The 22,725-nt window shown below is 32.3% G+C and overlaps 2 protein-coding genes across 3 annotated transcripts in view; one reads left to right on the top strand and one right to left on the bottom strand.

The window, feature by feature from the left end:
- Window positions 1-2,760, bottom strand: part of LOC117110413 (extracellular globin-E1-like) — a 42,351-nt gene extending 39,591 nt beyond the window's left edge. Inside the window, exon 1 of the mRNA XM_033253132.1 lies at window positions 2,659-2,760. The gene's annotated coding sequence lies outside the window, so the exon portion shown is untranslated. The remainder of the gene's footprint in view (window positions 1-2,658) is intronic.
- Window positions 2,761-5,249: 2,489 nt separating this feature from the next.
- The window catches only part of LOC117110439 (rho guanine nucleotide exchange factor 33-like), a 37,213-nt gene continuing 19,737 nt past the window's right edge, over window positions 5,250-22,725 (top strand). The window contains exons 1-5 of one of the 2 annotated variants that reach the window (XM_033253152.1): window positions 5,250-5,379; window positions 12,324-12,419; window positions 13,194-13,246; window positions 19,096-19,260; window positions 20,002-20,126. In XM_033253152.1, coding sequence (XP_033109043.1) covers window positions 12,401-12,419; window positions 13,194-13,246; window positions 19,096-19,260; window positions 20,002-20,126 — 362 coding nt within the window. In that variant the 5' untranslated portion in view covers window positions 5,250-5,379; window positions 12,324-12,400. Of the gene's footprint in view, window positions 5,380-9,115; window positions 9,183-12,323; window positions 12,420-13,193; window positions 13,247-19,095; window positions 19,261-20,001; window positions 20,127-22,725 lie in introns of those variants that run through there. The other variant, XM_033253157.1, reaches the window with a different exon arrangement.

Here is a 22,725-nt window from a genome sequence, read left to right on the forward strand (position 1 = left end):
TTATAATCTCCTGCGCAATGATAACTGTTTTAAACTTGCCGCAGGTTTTAGGTAAATTTTTTATATAGCATAGGCCTATTCATAGGAGGTGACCATTCCAGCGTATCCTAGAAAGTCGGCTAATTCAGAAGCCCTCTTATAGTTAAATGGAATAACGTGATGCTTTATAAGTCTCTTTAAAAGTCTTATGGAGTGGAGATGTGTGTATTAGTTTATTGAGAAAAAAATACTGTGCTGTCACATGATCTGAACCCAGGACACTGGGATTGGAAGCAAGCACCTTAAACACCAAGGTAAATCTCCAATATTTAACCAAAAAGAATGCTACAAAGGCTGTTCGCATTAGATTTTTTTAAGGTGAACAGATACATGGTTAATTTGACCAAAATTAATCCAATGCAAATACGGCTTAAGAGTGAACAAAGCTCACGCACAAAACAATATAAACAAATTAAATATTTACACGGAAGAAACGTATAATGTAATATGCTACTATACAAACGAGATATAAGCAGTAATATATTTGGCTTAGGCCTACCAAGAATATTAAAATGACAGGATCAGATATGCACCCAAATTGACAACCAATGTTGTTAAAATTTATTGCACACGCACAATTATAGGCCCACAATAGACGTTTAATTTATTGTGGTATTTCAAAATGTAAACATTATTACTGTATTTAGGTGAAAATACACTAATAATGTTTACAAGATACAATCTATTACCGCCAATAAAAACGGAAAAAATAAAAAGTTCGTAAAGAAAAATTACATTATTACTGTATTTTCAACTAAAGTACAGTAATAATGTAACATTATGTACTTTGTGTGAATAAAAATAATTTAGACCTACTGACTAGGCTACAATTTAACAGCAATAATACTACATGTATGTTGGTAAATTTTAGGGGAGGGGGATACTGCATGTTTAGTCCCCCGCCACACTCTTTAATTCCGCCCCTGTAATGTCACCGGTAACCTACTAAACAAAATGTAATTCGTAGTAGGCCTACGGTAATCTAGCTGAAATAACATGTTACCATACCTTTGGATATCGTCGTCTACATGTGATAATGTCATAATAACTTATAACTAGAGTGCTGTCACTTTTACCGATAATTAGACTAGACCAATCGAACAATTTAGACCATGTACATGATTGTAACTCTTGTTAATTATAGATGGTTTATAGAAGCTTTCTTATTACATATAGCTTAATCTTACATCTGAAAACAATTCTACTCTCTAAGGCTCATAAAAAGAGTTTATAAAGCGTCATTTCATCCCGTAATTGGTGAATTACTTCAACATTCAAGATTAACTTTAGTTGTGCACTGTAGCAACATTGTTAAAATGTTTTTCGTGAAGAACAAATGTAAAATAGAAAGTACAAAGCAGGTATATTCATTTCATTTCATTTCTTTAGGCACGAGTGCCAAGGATATGCCAATAAGTGAACTTAATCACTGTCCTACGTGGCATATCCATTTAATAACAGGGGACTTAATGGACCAGTACACCGAGGTAACCCCCTACTCTTCTCGAATGAAATACTGGGCTCGTTAAAGTGCACACGAGCCAAATGCGTACACTGGGCCTACGGTTTAAAGTCCTTATCCGAGAAGACTTGTTCCACCACCGGAACCATTGGCAACCATTCACACATTTCATTGTTTTTGAAAGATATAAAATAACATGTCAATGGTCTTCTAAGCAATTGATACAATTCGTTTATTACCTATAATTATGTTCCTAACAGAAATATTGAAATGAATCGTTATTGTGTACGTAGTAAAGAAGACGACATCCATTTTCTATTCATGTGCAAGCTTAATGAAGTTCATTCCATTATAATTTTTTTTCTAATTATCCAACATGTGACAAATTTAATATGGAATTCAAGTCATTGTAAACAAGGCTTGTGTTTTTCTTCACGATACATTTGAAAAAAACCCCCGGAAAACACTTCTTATTCTATTATCTTCAAACGCTTCGTTCATTTAATTAATGCTGGAGGCCTCCTGACGTTAAGTGTTGAATCGATGCAATATACTCTACTGTATTATTATATTCAATGTGTGCAAGCCCCTTACATAATTTTATTAAAAAAAAACACGTCTATATCACATGACCTTAGTAAACATTTAAATAATACTTATGAAGCATTTTTTATAAAAGAGAAAAGTTCTAACAAACTATTCCTTCATTCATTCCTTCAAAACGGCTTCAATCCAAAGAAAAACCTTCAAAGCCCGGTTGAGAAGATCAAGACAAACCAGTCATATTACTTTCAATACATTTCAAAGAGACATGTTTATCTACTCTATATGGTTGGTATACAAGACATCTATAAAAAAAAAAAAAAAAAAAAAAAAAACATCTGAAAATGTCTATATTTTTGCTGAATTGCAGAATTAAATTCATAAAACTATTCAAACATAATTGTTATAGGCCTACTAATCAACCGCTCTTATAACTGGAGGAACAAAACATCATTTTATACATATATCACACTAACTCATACTGATTGACAAGTATTCAAACCAAAAAGAAAACTGTCCATACTGTAATAACTCCATAATGAAAGGATTAAGGTTCGTAAACTTGTCCTGAAATTTCATTGGTTAGAATATTTACAAAACTATGCTATACAAACCTTCATTGTTTTCGTTATTTCTTTATAGATATTTTTGGCTGACAATGCTAATGAAGATTGTGAAGACAGCAAAGTGGATTGAATATAGGCCTATGTCATATACCTGAACGATTCAGCAATAAGAAGAATTATGTTAAGTGTAAATTATTATAATTTTGAAAATATATATGAAAATAATATAAACAAGATAGGCCAACCTTAAAGCTTTGTTCAATTAGTTAGGCCATTGTTGATGACGGTAACACCAGAGAATATTGATGATGACGAATTGATATCTTCCTGTATCACACAGTGAATTATTCTAGTGTTAATGATAAATTGACTGGTGACAACTGAGTATTCTTTGCATAAGGACTATTGTTGACTACGTGATTAAAGCAGCGAATATGGATGATACAAATGAACACAGCCTAACAAAATGAAAGACAATGATTATCTACTGGTGACGAATATTTAAACTTATTATTTTACAATCCGGGTACAGAAAATTTGTATTATTTTTAATAATTCTATTATTATTATACCAAATACTAATTTCTATTAGGCTCATTTGGTTCTGCGTACTTTAATGGGATCAACAGGTTAATGATGATGATGATGATCATGATGATCATGATCACGATGATGAGGATAATGAAGATAATGATGATAATGATGACAATCGTGTGCTCAAGGCGCAGTGTATAAATGTCCTTTTTTCAGATAGGCCTGTATCATTTATTTTGCTTTCTTTTCATCTAATCTTTTCTTTTCCATTCATTTCATATTTGCTTTTCTTTCTTTTCATCTTTTTCTTTTTGTTTTTCCATTTTTTCTGTTTCATTTTTTAAATTTTTTAAATTTTTTATCTTTAATTGCATTTTTATTTTCCTTATTTTCATTTTATCTTTCCTATTTTTTTTTTTCATGTTGATGTAAAAATTGTTTTGGGGATCATAGCAACGATAGGGTTCCTTATCAATGGTTTTGAAGAAGTGCCCCTGGCAGGATCTGAACCCGCAACTTGTCGCTGACAAGGCGAGTGTTATACTATTGGACCACATATGGTATGTCTTATATGTTTTGGTTTACACCTTTAGGCAGAGCTCGAAGGAAACTTAATTCTTTGCACAAAGGAGTAGTCCTTTCTGTTTACTACAGTGATTAAAGCTTAAAGTTAAACTGTGCAATTTTTGTAATATGTTTCATATCTTTCACTTGATTGTACCATACCTCGTCCCAGTTAATTACGGTACTCTACTTCCCATTTCATTTGCGTGATTGGGGTTGTACCAATTTCAGAAATAAAGTGATTACAGTAAACACCAACTTTGTTTACCTTTTTAAACAGTGAATTGCTTATATTTTTATCTTGTGGTACATCAATTAACCCTTTTGAAATGATTATCTTCCATTCATTTGGAATAGCATTTATGAGGGAAATATATTCGATGAGCCCATTTGTTTTTTTGGAAAGTGTAGGAATTATTTCACATGGCGTTAATATTCTATTATCAATCATAATGTCATTTATTAATTTATACCCAGCTTCTACCCAAGCTTTAAAATACAATGATTTTCCGCCTAAAGTTTTACGGAAGATCACTAAAACCAGGTTTTCCCCACCCCTAAACAAGAGACGGGGCGGCGCAAACATTTTGAATATACTGACGGCATTGTAGTAATTGAGTATAGTAATATTTTTCTGATGCTGTGAAATTCGGTTATAAGAGGTTATTTTAATGATCGTCAAATTCTAAAATCCCAAAAGTTCCTCAAATCATTTCAGGAGAAATACATTTCGCAACACCGACAATTTTGTAATCTGGAAACAAGGGATTTTCGAATCTCAGACTTAACACAGGTAGTGGGAAAAGCTTAGCTGTATTTCACAAAACCGAGGAAAATAAAAAACATTAATTGTTATTTGGAGAGAGAAAAAAGTGAATATAAAACCTCTAATTGATGAGAATAAAAGGAAATTGATGTAATAGTTAGAATACCTCCTACATTGTTGAAAACTTGAAGATGTAAACTTCGACAGTTTTCTGTCTGACTTCATTAATTCGTTTGTTCATTATTTCGTTCGTTCGGTTCTTTTTATTTATTCATTTATTCATGAATATTTATAAAGCGCTCTTATATATACTTTTAAAAATTCCAGAATTTTGCAAGATAATTTTTTACAAATAATTTCACTTCCTAATTATCATAATTATAAATTAAACATCAAGTGCTAACTTTTTATTAAACTGCAGTTTTTCATTCATCGTGTATGAAGGAAACATTAAATTTTAAATTATGAAAAAACTTCTTAAAAAATGTAGGCCCCTAACTGAAAACATGATATTGCAGTGCTCTTAAATACAGAGTAGAGGGATACGTAAGTTCACTTTCCTCTGAGACACAGATTGAAATTAATTCAACTTTTATTGATTTTCTGACTGTTCATTAATAAAATTACTAAATCCATATGAATTAGGGAAATTATTTGCAGCTTGGTGAGAAAATTATTCTTGTTGAAATTACGGAAGCTACAGCAATGTAAATACTGTGTAAACTTGCAATGCCGCCACCTGGAGTTTGTTACGGGCGGCAACATTTTGACAATTAAGCAGGGACTAGATAGGCAACGTTTTTTTGATGTACTTTCTTCCACAAGTTTGATAGACCATTGATTAGTGTTAGGTGGGTTTACGGACTGATCAAAACAGTGATTTTATTGTAAAAGCTTCTTGTAAGGTAAGCTCAGCACTACCTATCGGTATTTTAATATTTTTTTTAGCGAGATAAGTACTGTAAAGGATGTTCTATGGTATGGTACTGATTGGTTGTGCAATGACATTGTCCTGCAAAATTTTACTTCAGCAGAGGGTCCCAAGTTGGAAGAAGTCATGGCCTTTTTTACGAATCGGTAGACATCGTGAAGTGATGACAAACATTGCGAATCAGTGTGTATTAAAATAGGCCTATGCATTACAGTGCAGTAGTACTAGTAATACTCTGGACTAGCATTGTTTTAGTTACCATATGAGAGTTTCCTGTGTTAAAAACATGATTTACTATACTATACTTCTTTATAAAACATAACTTGTACTTTATAATAAGAGAAATCTGTATATTATCGGTACCTGGAACAGTAACAACACGAAAGTGCTATGCTGTTGCACAACAGTGCATAGGCCCATTTTAATACACTACTTAGATAGGCTTTTCTTTTTCTATCTTGATTTCAGAGGTCAAAAACATTTTTAATTTTTTTCAATCATATAGTGGTGTAGACTAGTCTTTTAAGAGCATTTTGCTGGAAATTTTTTTTGGATACGACGCCCCGTTATGGAGTTATGATTTTTGAAATAACATGATGTCAGAAAATCAGCCCAAATGCTTATCTTATTCCTGTTGGTTACGCACCGCTGATTCGCAATGTTTGTCATCACTTCAAGATATCTACCGATTCGTAAAAAAGGCCATTAATAAGCATTTTATTTTATTTTGCTGCACATTGCGATACCCACCAGCTCTGACTTCCGTGAGACAATTGATAAATAAAGCAAAATTATGAATTTCAAAATAAAATAAAATCAAATCGTTCCATTTATATTGCGTCATTCCAACAATCGTTGCTTGTGGCGCAGTGGACTAGATGTTGCACTTTTAAATAATTTTGCAGGAGATTGGTTATTTTTCAGGAGATTCTTGCTTGTTTGCAGGAGGGCGGGAGGCGTCCTGATTTCCGGGAGACTTGGGACCCCTGCTTCAGGGACAGAATTGCGACCCATTAAGGGCACACAGAGTGCGATAGCGGTGCATGACAGCTACAAACATATTCTGTCACGCAGTGTAGTCCATTCACACAGCTGTGACACAAGCAGTTTTTGTTGATTGTTCTGCTGTCTACATGCTCAGCAAAGGATATATCGGAGTCAGACTGATTGGTTAGAATATTTTTTGTTGTGTGCGACAGTTTTTGGAAATAGACATGTCATTCAGTCGCGTAGTATTTAATGATATATAAAGTGTTTTCTTGCCAGTTATCAAATAATATATTTCCTATTCCTTTATACAGTATGCCCTTAAATTGTCAATAAATAATCAGTTTAAGGATTTTTTTTAGTAAAGGTTTTATTAATCATCACTTTACAACTGATTTTCAAGCTGTCTTGGATTTTGTACTCGCTCTCTATGATACCAGGACTGTCAGTTACTTTTTACTCAGAAAATTCTTGATTAGGGGACTTTTTAATATATTTACATGAAAAGGGGTGTTTTTGTCTGTATTGCAAAACAAGTTTTGACCCTGTCTTAAAAATATGGTCACACACAAAGGTACCCAAGAACTTCAATTATAGGGTGCTGTCCAACACACTCTTATTCTGTCCTACAAACCATGTTTGTATTAAAAATCATGGTTTATATTTTTATCAAAAGACTAACACTGGTTTGTTAAAGACAAACCATGGTTTGTAAAAGACAAACCATGGTTTGTAAAAGACAAACAATGGTTGGTGAAAGACAAACAATGGTTTGAAAAGACAAACCATGATTTGTAAAATAAAAACCATGGTTTGTAAAAGAAAACCATGGTTTGTAAAAGACAATTAAAACCATGGTTTGTAAAAGACAAACCATTGTTTGTAAAAGACAAACCATGGTTTGTAAAAGACAAACCATGGTTTGTAAAAGACAAACCATGGTTTGTAAAAGACAAACCATGGTTTGTAAAAGACAAACAATAGTTTGTAAAAGACAAACCATGATTTGTAAAAGACAAACCATGGTTTATGAAAGACAAACCATGGTTTGTATAACAGAATATGTAGTGTGTCGGATGGCACCCCATACCTATCACCAAACAAAAGACAATAAATGAGTTTCAAGTTACAGAGTATCATTTCTATTAGACACCCAGGATTGATTTTTTAAAAGCATACCTTGAATTTATTACTAAGCTGATTGTAAGCAAGTCCTACTTGCACAACAAACCACCATTATTCCTGAATATTTTATTATACCTGAATTGTATCACCACTTTAGGCCTGACAAAGAGCTTGTGTACTAACTGTATCCATGGCACACAAGCGCTAGCCATGTTATTTGCAGTTTCTTCTGTGTTGACATGCTTTCAAAGTGAAATAGCAACCAAGATCAGAATAACTCTGCGTTGAATTCCAGAACGTAAACTAAGGAATTATTTTGTTGTTGAATAAGGCAACTGTACCATTTGTCTCCGCATAAATAAAATTTTTATTAATTACTTTTCAGTAAGTCATTAATTAACAATGAGTTTAAATTAGCACACATACTTATCATTGTTTACTCTGTACCATTTTCATTTGCCAGTCCATATCAGTTTTTGCAGTCCAACTAGGTTCCACTCATTCATTACTCTTTTGAGATCTGCCACAAGCCTAGACACAAAGTCAGTACAGTACTACGATTATAGTCTACATGTTTGTCAACATCTGTGTTACTATTATTTAGGCTAGATTTGTCTCAAAGTTGTTAAAGAAATTGAGTTTAATAAGTAGGTTGCCTGACTTACTCAAGAGCTTGACCATTGTCTGATGGTGGTCACATTACAATAAGGACATGTTAGAATAACAGCAATTTAATAAGTTGGTCATGTGCAATTGGTGTTTGATCTTTTTTGACTGATAGTACAGTTTTTATATGATCAACATTAAATGTGGTAATATGCTCAAAAATTACTTAAGGATCAAAAACCACAATCTAAATTAGTGGAACATACTTGCAGAAATTATAAAAGTAACCCTTGTCAATCAGTGTGACTGTACCAAGGCAAAAGAAAAGATACCAAAAAGTTATTATTAGTGATATTAATAGTCAAAATATAGTGCTTCTGTAACTTTACATGGGCGTAGGCTGGAGAAACGCCCCCGCCCCCACCTGCACACCCTCCTCCATTCTCCATTAAAGCAAATTAGTTTCACTCAGTGGGACTACTGAAAATGACCATTAAGTTTTCATTGCAATAGGGATTTAGTTTCGCGTTCTGGGATTTTGTGCATGCCCCCTGGCAGAAACATGCCTATACCCATGCTTATAGATCAATTAAATTAAAATTTCTGCTATTTCACAACTATCTCATACATTACTATGACTTCACAACTCACCAATAAGATTAGCTTGTCATGAAGTGTGCTTAAGTGAGAGATGGGACACCTTTATTCAATATCAATTTACGCGAGTATGTAATTGATTTTCAGTGAATTCAATTAAGAACCTACTACACACATTCCTCTGTAAGTTGTATTGTTATGTTTGGCATGGTTTCCTTAATATTGTCAGCTCTTACAGTAAATTGAATTATACATCCCAAGAGAGTTATTATTGTTGTATGTTGCCTATTTGTGGGAAGCTGTTTGACTAACTGCAGTTAAATGTGTGAAAATTTGCAGTTTGTGGAAGACACCAGAAATTTGCATTTACTTATAAATGCATGCTACATGATAGTGTATCGTATTTGGTGAAAAGTTATTTTAAAGGTTTGTGCTTTGCTTGTTAAAAATACTACGGATGATGTAAGTACAACTACAACTTAATGATTTTATTTTTATATTAACTAAATTAATGTAAGTAAACAGTTCCAAGTGTAAACATATTCTGGTATAATGATATGAAATAGATTTATGTAATAAACTTTCTTTAACCAGGGTGTAACCATTAAGTGATTGGCACTGCTTTCCAGGGAAGCCCTGGTATATTATTATACTAAATATAACAAAAATATACAGAAAAAAATTTTACAAATGTGAAATTCAAAATTAACTAAAAAGTAAATTAAAAACAATAATAAATGTTTAATGACTTCCTATGTTAAGCATAAGAAATACATAATATTCTGAATTTGGATTGATGATATATAGGATATTTAGCTTTCTTCAATGATGAAAATGAGAAAAAAAAATTATTTGATTTGATTTGATTTATTTGATATCGTAAACAAATGGAACAAAGTACAAAACCAAGAGGAACACAGTCAAAAGTTGTGATATCTGGGATAACCCTCTGAATTCTGACAAAGGACTTATTTCCAGAGGGGTCCCAAAATGGTGGCTGCATTAATACTGTTCATATACAATTTTATGTTACAAATTTGACTGGTGCCTAATTCAAGAATTTTTGTATTAATAAGTCCCCTGTCCACACTACCAAAATTCTTTGACAAACAACTGTTGTATTCCCATATATAGTTATGATGTCATGTTATGACCATATTTGGGCATGTCATGTTTTTGTAAAATAAAATTTGATAGCCTGGAAAATATGTTTTGTTTATGAGCCGTATTCCATTGGAACAGAGTTATCTTTCTAAATGAACTATTCAATGTGCAATTTAAACCATTCATACTCCACCCCTCTCCCATCTCCCACCTCCTACCACACTTGACCATGGATTTCATGCAACTAATTTAAATTATAAATAAAAAAAAAAATGAATGGATTTACAGGTACTTTTTTATTTCTGTAAGGTATTAGCTTTCAGCTAAAATTATGAGAAGAATTTCCATTGGAAAGTATTGGACAATTATATTATACCATAGGTATATTCTTCTTTTTCTGGCAGCAAGTTTATAGACGTCTGTAAATAATGCTAAGTTTGGTAATTTTTAAGAATAATCTCTTTTTTTACAGTATGGACCTGGCATTTATACAGTGTTTTTAGCTGTAGCATTTTACTAAAAAAAGTGAAGGTCATAATGATCATAAAGACTGTATTGTAACAGATTTTATACCTTCATTATTATAAATACAGTAAAACCCCTAATTAAGTGTCCCCTTAGTAAGGGTGTCCCCTAAATAGGTGATGGCCATACTGTAGTGTTAAGAGATCTCTTACTTCACAGCTGAAAAAAGTGTCCCCTTAAGTCACAAAGGAGGGTTCTGCTGTAGCAGTCTTCATCTGAAAACAACAATTATATTGGATCTATGAACCATAGTTTGGGTACAATGTAGTAAAAGCTTCTAGCCTTATTTACTACATTTCGGGCCTAAAATAAGTTAACAATCAAAAAGTACTGGAAGTCTGACATAAGATGCCATACAGTAGTTGAAAATATAATTCTTTGCAAACTGAATTTTTATCAACATTATTGGCAATTTTAAATTGAGGGTGACATAAAACTCTATTGTCAAACAGTACTGTCTTAAACCATAAAATACATGTGTTCACCCATGCAGCACCTGAAGAAGTTCCAGTAACTTGAACTAACCAAAGCTTTTGTTTCATATAAAAAATTTTGGAGCATAGTATACTTTTCATGTATTGATCTGATTATGGTACTGTAATTATTGTTTATTTACATTGTTGAATTTGTACTAAGATGTACCTAAGCTTCTAATTCTTGGCAATTAAGTTAATATGATACTTTGTGCGATGAAATCAATGTTTGGATAGGTCCGGTATTGATTTCTTTTATTCATTTGCCTTCACTTTTCAATGATCAGTAACAAAGCTATTGTGTGATTTGATCTATCTTTGATACCAGTGGGTTCATCAGTGTAACATCATCAATGTGTAACAAAACATTCTTTCTTATGATGTAATCCCAACTAGGTAGTAGACCAGCATCCTGTTCCTACCCAAACAATTAAAAACCACCACTGTATTTAAGGCGATACTTTCATTATACCTTAATTGAATTGCGATGATGATTTTGCCTATTAGCGAAAATGCTGCAGTGAAATAATATGAATGTCAGAAAAGAAAAAAATGTTGTCACTCCTACTGCCACGATGGAATCTCAGTTTTTGGAAACCTTTTCTACTCACAATTGAATAAAACCATTATCAACCCAATAAACTGTTAACATTGCAACGTCGCAGTTTTACTGGAGTTCCAAGTTGGAAGTAATCTCTTCCGGGAGATCTGGTTAAATTGTCTTTCTTAACATATTTAATTTCATTTTTCTGCGCATGGTGATATTCATCGGCAGTGACTTCAGTGAGATAATTGATAGTAAAGTAATAAAAGCAGAAGATTCTTTCTTGCTTGGGGGAGTGCATCCCGATTTCCAAGAGACTCTTGCGACTTCCGCGAGATTTGGGACCCCTGCTTTACAATCATTTGATAACATCTTAAACGAGTACTTGAAGTGGCCTTTTTTACACAATTTTTTATTTGTCAATACAATTTTCTTATTTTATTTTATTTTTTTTGGCAGAATAATTTTGCTACATGGAAAAAACCCAATTTTCATCCTTCCTCTGACATGATATTTCAAAAAGTTTGCTAAACAGGGTATAAACAAAGTCCCACTCCCTCATAAGTGGGTAAAAATACCAAGTTACAGTATATAGCCAACTTGTTCCTCCTTTGTTCTGACCCCTCCTTTTTCATTTTTGTAATATTTTATAAATTTAGCGGAAATAAAGATATTATTATTATTATTATTAACGAATAAAGGCCGAAATCTTGAAGCATGCATGCAGAGTTTGTCTCATGCTAATGTCAAACTTTGTGAATATATTTAAAATAAGAAAACTATTAACAAAACTGATGATTGCATTTCTATGAATGTTTGCATCTAGAAGCAGATGTTTGTAAAGTATATGATATTTTCTTAAGGAATAATCAGCTTCTGAATTCTGTATTTTCACCCCCATCTCATTCTTTATTTTATTCTAATTTCCTAATTTCATTGGCTTATTCCTTCATACAGGTGTGGGAGGTGGAAGGATGAGTGATTGAGTCACTCACAATGGTATTTGTAGCGTAGTTGTAACATTAAGTTGACAAATGGAGTCTCCAGGTAAAGGTGAGTATATCACCGGCGATTGTCATTATATATATTGCCATAGCTTCAACCAAAGAAAATCCCTCATAGAATAATCCATACCATATTGCTTTAGTTGGCAGGAATATACAAAATTGCATTATTTTTAGAATGTAGTTTGTGGGTTAAGTGTTTCACTAAATTACTGTATTACTATGCAGATAAACTTTATTCATTATGCTGCCTAATGATCAGTAACACTCAACTCATTTCCTGTGTCTGGAGATTGTAAATCAATGGCAACAATAACTACAAATTGCTCCATAATGCTAACACTTAACTGTTTTGTGATATTTTACGATTAGTTTACGTCCTTCCCATATAAGATTATATATTGGTTTTTGTTTACTATACCACAGATTTTATTTATTTTATGATTAATATTTTTATCTTATTTGTTTGTTTCAAAATAAATCGTGGTAAGTGCTGCCATATTGCTCCAATTAAGACATACTGTACTGTAAATAATCACTCCAATGTTGTACATACATCTTCAAAATCACGACTTGGCAAGTCATGGTCACGGCTTGCCTGAGCATGGCAATGCTTTTTACGACTTGTGAAGATAGTGGTCTTTCTGATCATGGGTTTACAGGAATATGGCATTTTTGGGGTCCAAGCCAATTGTATCCTAATTAATATCCACATCATCAAACTATCATTGACTTTGTGTGTCGTTGATCACTACAACTGGATTAAAAATATACTTTACAAACAACTTTTATTTTTCTAATACATTGATAATTGTAACTGTAGGAAAATCAGAAGATGGCCCGACGAGAGAAGAGTTTGCTGAGCAAATTGTTCAGGTAATTTTTAACTGCTATAGTATTTTTTCAGAAGTATTATAACCATACTGTTAAATTTGGTGAAGAGTTTGTAATATCAGTCTGAAATTTAAGTATAGTATTTGTATATTTTATGTGACATTTACAAAAAGTAAAACATAAATAATTTGTTAAGTTTGGCATTTTTCTGAATTCATGTAATTGATATATGCTTATTTAATCATCATCAACTTCACATTGGCAAACTAGACATACACTAACAATTAAAAAAAAAAAAGAAATATATATGAAATAAATAAAAACGTTGTATGTAGGATGATAAGAGGTTATCAATCAAACTCCTCTGGTAACCAGAAATCCTGCATTGTACATATTACTAGAGCGTATACAAAACCAAGAATATACAATGTAAATTTTTTATAACAGAAACAACCACCACCATAAATAAACTATAAAATATTGAAATAGGTGACACTCAATTCAATTCACAAAATTTACATAAAAACTATATATTAAAATTATTATTAAAATTTGTGGAATAGCCTTAATTCGAGATCATCAGTCAAAACTGTTTTTAAAAGAAAAGATGGAATTATTACTTATTATGAAAACAGAAAATAACATTCTTACCTTCAAGTCAGCAGAAAAATGTATGGTGATTATGACCTAGTTGTTTACAAATTGTGCAAAATTTCCTTCTTTACAAAAATGATTTATTTGGACTAACACACTTGCATCACTTACGAGATGACTGATCATCAAGGGTAATCAACTGTTACTTATAAAATGTATACAAATTCATTTCTTATCCGCAAAATAATCTTCCACCAAACTGTACAATATGGACAATAATGAAAAAGTATTCTTAGAATCTAATGTGCAAGAAATTATGTCTTCTACCTGACCCATTTTTTTTAATTGCGAAAATTCTTGTGAAGTTGAAATTGACGATCTCCTTATACTTAACGTGGCTTTCGCAAGACTAGTTATTTATTTTTTGTTGGATGACACTTAAGGAATTCATCCTTTCTATGCATGTTTGATTGATCTTCATTTAGTATTCAAGGGCGGATCCAGTAGGGCACAGGGGCACATCCCCACCCCCTCGTTTTCGCCATTAAATTTTAAAATTTAAATGGATATTTTGAAATTAGCACTACTCACTTACCTATTCTAAATATGTTGTGCTCCCCGGTTTGAAAAATTCTGGATCTGTCCTGGTATTCTTGTTCATAATGTGATATTCAATTTCAGTGTGTTGTGTACAGAAGTGTAGCAAAAGGTTCTGATACTTAATTCATGATTCATTAAAGTGATTATTTTTTTCATAAAATAGCTGATAGATTGTGTGGAACACTTCGTGTCCACAAAATAGAATTATTCAAACTCTTCCAATATTATTCTGATTATGTACTATAGCTGAACATTGATAATGTATGAAAATCAATCAATCAATCAGTGTATGCTGTCTTGCCATTGAAAGCATGCATGAATATCAAACCATATGCGTGGGATAGTTTAGACATGCTGCCAAGGAATGATGAAATAATTGAAGGCTATAAAATGTTGGAAATTATGTAGTATCCAGAATTTACATCCAAGAATAGTAAGAACAACTCCTGCTTTCAAGTATCATATTCATAATTTCATGATCATTTATAATCAAAGTATCATATTCATAATTTCATGATCATTAATAATCAAAGTATCATATTCATAATTTCATGATCATTAATAATCAAAGTATCATATTCATAATTTCATGATCATTAATAATCATAACAGAGTTCTTGTTGTCCAAGAAACAGTGAAATCTCACCTTTATGAACAACAATTTTATAAATTCTTGATCTCTCCATTCACACCCATCTTGTCGATATTCATAACAAAATGGAAGGCCCTCCAGTATTATTTTGATTACATAACTAATACTACAGTATATCAGTGTTGATAACAAGACATGATATAGAGGTCGACACTGACAGAGGCAGTGACGATGAATCATTTTATGCACATCAGTTGCGGTAAATAGCCTTTGTGGACTTCTAGATGTGCACTAGTCTTGCCCACGTTAGCATGCAATTTTGATTCAAGCAATGGCATCTCTCGCAGTATTTCAAGTAATTTTGTAACAGTATTCACAAACAGTGATATCGCACACCCCCAGACATGATAATTTGTTAACATTTAACAAGCAAATATCTTGCGTAATATTTTATTTGTGATTAGATAGACATAATTCCTTTTATATAATTTTATGCATTAAGAAAAAAAAAAAAATAAACTCATTGTTATTTTTTCTCAGGCTCCTCGATGCTAAGGTTGTGCCTTAAAGGAGCCTCTGCGTCATATATTAAATGAAAAAAAAAAAAATACTAAAAAAAAATTATTTATTGAGGTATAACAAAATAGACAAATACAAAGCAGTATCACAAAAGTAAAATATCTTGCATGGTTATCTTTTGGATTAATTTACAGTATGAATGTTTATCAGTATTGCTTATTTTCAAAGCTCATCTTTGCCTTTTTTTAGTACGTCAGTACTTGAAAATCACCAATATATATGTCCGACAATATTAAGTATGGATTTGACTCGACCTCGATTTTGATGATTGTACAATTTACAATACTCCTTCTGGTCTAGAGCTGTATATATATAGTTTGCATAGTAGTAGAAAAAAAATTTTTAATATATTTCTCAATGATGATAATGGTCCAGTATGTGACAAGGAGTAGTAATAAAATATTAATCATCATGTGGTGAAATGTATCTCAATTTGAGGTACCTTGCACAAATGTGAGGTCTTGCCAGAGAATGAGAAATATCCTTGGTGGGATTATACTGAGAGAATTACTGTACAAGTGTTCTTCATGTAGATTAGTGTGCAGGTGGTTTATTAATTCTTTATTGTTATTTATACTTTGAAGTACACACAACAACTAAACTTTAAACCATCAAAGCTCTAGAAATACTTCACCTAGGAAATTTATTAAAAGACAAAATAAACTCTGAAATGTTTGAATATACTAAAACCTAGCAACACATTTGTAATATAGGCATAAATTAATGTAGAAATATGATAGTGTGTGTGTAAAAGTGTTATTCACTTAATTAAAATTTTAATTTATTTAACTTAGGTTATTGTAATGGAAAAAATATATTGTAGATGACATACTGACAGTAAATGATTAATGTTTAAAAATAAATTCTTATATACAGGTATGTAACTATTGTTTGGAACTAAAGCCCATGTGTTTTCATGATTATAACCATCAATACAGTTTAAAAAAATTTACAAAAGGCAGTGAATACAAATCAGAATGTCTAACTAATTAGTAAAATGTTGAAAAAATTCACATTGGCATAATGTTGTATTTCTAATTTCCATATGATATTTTGTGCTTTGATTGTACCTTTGTGATCAGTCCTTAATTTTTATATTGAAATTTGCATATTGTAATTTTAACTTTTTTGGTAATTATCAACCAATAAATAGATCTTGTGGGAAATAGGTGAGATTTTCAAATTGGTTTTTTTGTATTAATTTAGTCTTAATTAGCTCATAATGCAAAAATGCATGTACTTTACATAAACAGAAGATGAGATTATGCATTCAGAAATAAATCCTAAAGCACTTCCAAAAACAAAAACCAGCAACAAAGCGAAAGAACAAGTTTCACTGCTTTTTTTTTCAACACCTTTGAAGTTTCAAAATTGGGAATGCATCGAAATTAATTCAATATAGTAAATAGGGCATCTGATAAAGTAGTGTTGGACCTGATTATTGCATCTTATGAAAAAATAATATGTATATGATAAAGGAAAAAAAAACAGATGTATATGATGAGGAAAAAAGATTTTGATCAGATGAATAATAATAATAATAATAATAATAATAGGTAATTAATTTAAATGAGAAGCAATAAAAGAAACGGTTTGGGGCAGCTTGAACGGTTTGGTTTCTCAACCTCGAGGTCAGGGTTTCAAAATTGCTTGTGTCCCTGAGCAAGGCTTTATCTACGTTGCTTCTCTTCAACCAGGAGTATAAATGGGTACCTGGTGGGGTTGCCTGCTCCTGCGCTGATTACCAGCAGCAACACATAAAGCATGTAGACCAAATGACCAGTTAAAAGAACTGTGCTTTACAACCTCAAGGAAGAGGCGCATTATAAATGCCCACACGAGTACCAGTACCAATAATATTAAACCTCAGTATTACATTGTTGGGGGCCTGTATGAGCATGACAAAAATAATTATGACCTAAAATTCATAATCCTAACATGAAAAAGAAAATATTAAAAAAAAAAAAAAAAAAAATACCCAATTCAAACAAAACAGATAATCCCCCACCTCGTTTCAATACCCTTATATGCGTCACTATCATGCATACTGTGTAATATCCATACAGGACACTAAAGTATTTATAATGGATCTGTACTAATTGCAATGACTTTTAGAAAGATATTAATTCACTAATGTGAAGATAACAGTAATTTTGTTAGCAATATCTCAAGAAGTTTTTGTAACATTTATAGTTACTGTATGTAATGTAGCAGGAAAAGACACGGTGCTTAAATTTCCAGTATTAAATTTTCTGTTCAAATGCACCATGTGCAGGATTTTCCTCATTGTATGGCTTTTTATTGCGTCCATGAATTTCTAGTTGAAAGATGATTGGATGGCAATAAAAACCAACCATGCATAAATTGTAAGCAGCTGTGATACACTTTGCAATGCGATAAGCCTAAAGATTATTAAAATAAAATATAATTAATGAAATATTCTCGCGTATAAGGTGATCCATGTATAAGACAATTATCCGAGTTTGAGATGATTTTTGGACAACTTTTGTATAAGACGACCACCCACTTTTACCGTCGCAATTCCTACTTTTTACTGCTGTTTATGGTTTTGGCATCTAGCTGGCTAAAAACAGAGCCAAATGTGTGGATAACCTTTCATCATCTTATTTCCCCGCATTGAAAAAGCATTGAAATCCCCGCATTGAAAAAGCGGTTTTAGCTTCATTTCAGTAGTAAATTTGCATGTTATGGATGATCCGCACAAAAGACGAACACAATTTAAGAATAAAAAATTTGTATGTGTTGCGCGTATAAGACAGCTTCCTGTCTTCATCTATTTGTACTTAAATCATTTGTATGTTGAGTAGAAAAGAAACGTGTAAACATTCAAATTTGTTACAAATTTGGGATTTTGATTGTAAAGCATGGTTTGTATTATGATAACATAATTCTTATTATGCAAGTTTACAATTGATGATTTCATATAGGAATTATATAAAACAAATCAATAGAGAGTTTGGAAGCAGCGCGTAATTGAATCAGAGCTTTGAGGTAGAATAACAGTTGAATGATTGCCTCATTAAAGCTTACGCATTGATTGAAATCTTCTAATTTCCCGACATCTGCTCTGTTTCGTTGTCCGACATCAAATGCTAGAGCGCTGCGGAAATAATTGTTTTGAACTGTTTATCAATATTGAAAGGATCCTATGAAATAACATGTTCTTAGATCTGTAGGCTGCCAGAGTATTCAAGAAACATTTGTTTTTAGAGGTGAATAAAACAATTGGTTCATACAATGTATTTTATGTTAGAAATGAATATGATGAGGCATACTAGTTTAATACATATAGTTTTATGTTGGTGTGTACTTCATTTCTTGAAGTATGTTTTATTCTTTTGTAAAAGAGTTTTATGTTAAAAAATGTAATATATTATTCATTTACACAAAAATACAATAGTAATAATTTAAGTTGCAAGGTTTTTTTTTCTTAATTTTAAAAATTCAAATTCTCAATAATGAAGAAAGCGCCACCATCATTTTTAATGTTCTTACAAATTTTTAGCTAACATATCTGGTACAGGAGATGAAAGATGGATTTGTGAGTGCGATGCAAGAGTTGTCCGTCATTCAAAGTGAGGACCTAGCCCTTCATGATCAAGTTACAAAGCACAAAGAAGACGTGAACAACCAACTAACAGACCTCACTAATGCTGTTAAGGAAATCAAGGTGTGGTAAAAAAAAATCATAATTTGTTGAATTGCCCAAGCGCAGTGACCCCGTGTGAAAATTCAGGGTCGTCAGTCATCAATTTGTGTAAGTTCTTAAATTCTAAGATATATTTACCAAATGACTACAGCTCACTGCTTCTGGCAGTCATCGGCCGATGTGATTCTATGGAGAATTTAATGCCAAGACGTGTGCGCAGCGGATTGTTTTTAATGACTATCCGTTCAGACTGCCAGCATAAGGCATCAAATCGTCTATGGTGCACAGAGAGCGGAGTTAGATTCGTAGTTCGATGATCGTATGATCGTTGTACAACGATGCAGTGTGTGCCCTGCTTTCCACTATGCATTTTGATTAGTAAAATGGTAACAATATGCCTAATATTTATGATTAAAGTATACAATTGTTTCATTAAAGCAAACCTCATAAATGTATATTAATAATTTTTTTGAAAAAAAAAAAAAGCAGGCCCTTGATTTTAAGATCTTCGCTAGGTTGGGCTTGGGCAACAGAAAGTATTTTGCATAATTTTGCTTCTAGTATGAAGATACTCCTTGCCAATGTACTGTATACACTTCTTATTTTCCGTTACCCCATTTTTAAAAAACCAAGTAATAAATGGTGATAATATGAAAAACAGGGATTTTGCATTGTTTATCAGGAATATAGAAGCTACATCTATAATTACTATACTAGAATTAATGATAAATAATTCCAATGATATCCCTAATTATTTTTCAGACTGAAATGAGAGAGGCATTGTCCAAAGTTAAACAGAATACTGCCGCTACTCAACATCTTAGTGAGCAAGTAGAACATTTACAGTACGAACGAACATTACTGATTAAAAACTCGGAGGTCGTACGGTATGTACTTCTCCTATGACTTGATTGCCAAACAAAATGTCTTTCTGCAACAACATTTTGTTCTCCTTTTTCTATGACAAGACACAGAGAAATGCCACCAAGAGACTCACATCACATACCCTATAGTGGTCCTTCCCAGTACTCATTGAAATCTATCTATGCGTTCATTCGTGAAGTCCATTGGCTACGAGTCCAGCAAAGAATTAAATTCAAAATACTACTTATAGTCTGGAAACCTTTTGGGCGTATGCCCATCGTACATATCTAAATTCATCAACAAACTTACAAATTTGCGATCAACTCGATTTTCCTCCGCAACACATCTTGTCAGACCAATACCTCGTAAGCGTATTGGCGATGATTCTTTCCCATCTGCAGCGGCTCAACTATGGAATATCCTGCCTCCTTCCATTAAAATCTTTCACTCTGCCAGGCAATTTAAGGCAAACCTATCTGTGCAACTGAGTTTTTTGTGTGTTGGGTATTTTTTGCACTTATTTCATTTTAATTATTTATTTATTTATTTTTTTTATCTTCTATTATGTTTGACTTACTTTGGACTTTGATTCATAAAAAGCATACTATGTTGGTTTTGGTTGGGATGGATTGTACTTGAGGGAAATATTGATCACAGTGGAGGGTTTAGCAGCGCTTTGTAACCGCAAGGAAGCGCTATAGAAGTACCATGTAATAAGTAACTCTGCTCCAATTATAATATTTACATGCAGCATTAATGGTATGATTCATGCAGTTACATTTACTCTGAGATACATCGGACTACGTCTTGCTCGATTTGTTGCCTTTAGTTTCAGGGACCCTATAGGATCATATCCTTATAGTACATACACTTTGTTGGGGCTACCACAAAACTACAATAGCTTTACAAATACCCTACCATCTACCACTGATCCCAATAATATAATACAATAAAGAGGTTAGTGTTCGCACCTCAAGCAAAGCTGTACATGTGGAACCTATTTACAAAAAAGAAATACACAGAGCACTAAAAGTAAGAATATAAGCGTTGTCTACTTTTATAGGTCATTGATGGTATATCAGTCAAAAGAATTAAAATATAATTTAGCAACACCGCAAATAAATAATGAATGTTAAATCTACAGCTTCAGTAATATCCTTTTAAAAAGCTCTTCTTGGTTGTAATAATGCAGAATTCTCTTGTGGGAATAAGTTATCTTGACCACATGTTAAAGTATACCATTAGAAAAAAATATTCCATTAGTTCCAATTCCTTGACTGGTATAAGCTCACAACATTGAGCCAAATTTGAGGGTGGGCATATACCTAAGGAATCCCCAATTAATAAAAAAAAATCATTTTCAACTTTATAGAGATGGCCAATTAAAGGCACATCACACCCTCTCCATGGTGGCAAATTAGTTCCACTAAATAGGTTAAAATACTAAAAATGAGTTTCCAATGGAATAGAGATTTAATTCTGCATTGTAAATTTTCGCACCCTTCCCACACACCCCCCCTCCCCAGGCTGAAACCAGCCTACGACCCTGGTGGGCTTACACTTAAGAAACTACAGTAGTCTCTGTGTTGAGCTAAACTTTGGAAATAAAATTCAATACTTTGCACTGCATAGTAAATAATGATAATAATAATAATAATAAAATATATTTAGTGCACCAATTCCAAATATTATCGAAGGCGCAGCTACCTGTCAAAGTTTGTTAAAAACAGTTTTTAAATTAACTTTAAAAGATAGTTGTGAAGATGAATTTAATGTAAAGGGGAGTTAATTCCAATGTATAATTGACGTTTGATTGAAAATTTGAATGAGAAAATAGATCTTAATATAATAGTAAACTAACTACTAATTGTTTATACTCTCATTTTCACATCAACATGCGTGTCACAGTTTCCCCCCATACCGGTTTGTAAAACACTTCTCAATGTAAGCTTATTTTCTGTTTGTTATGTAGAAGGCTCAATGTGAGTTGAAATCTCATGCCATTAAATACTGTACTATTCTTAGTGTATATAGCTTATGTGGATGTAATGCTTGATTGAAATGTCAACTACCTCTCCAATCTAAGACAATTTTGTAGATAATGTCAAGTAGACTTAGTATCATATTACAGTAATTATCAATATATATTTAAGATGTATTCCATATATAAAACAAAATAATTCTGATTAATATAATAAATAATCTTTTACTTACTTTATTTTTTAATTAAATACTGTACAGTATATGATTTATATATTTCCAATTTCATATAACTTTCTATACTATCACTATATTATATTTTTTAATCGAAGAAACAGTGGTTGATGAGACATCTTGAAGATACACTCCCCCAACAAATTGTGGTTGTTCTCCCCGACAGGGACCCTGGCCCCCCCGGCCCCACCCCTATTTCAGATGTCACCAAATTGAATGTGTGTTTCTTTGGTGTGCTATCATTGGAATCTAGATCTTCCGCATATGAGGCTTGCCATCCCAAAACCAGCGTCAATAACCAAAAAAAATATATTCTTATTCTTCACATTGTAGCCTTTAAAATGATGGGTCATTTACTGGAATCGATTTACTGTTGCCAAAGTTATGAGTAAAAGTATTATGACTTCT

The sequence above is a fragment of the Anneissia japonica genome, unplaced genomic scaffold (genome assembly GCF_011630105.1).
Source record: "Anneissia japonica isolate Jap-2015-1 unplaced genomic scaffold, ASM1163010v1 scaffold1511_len2985839_cov193, whole genome shotgun sequence".
NCBI classification, from domain to species: Eukaryota; Metazoa; Echinodermata; class Crinoidea; order Comatulida; family Comatulidae; genus Anneissia; species Anneissia japonica.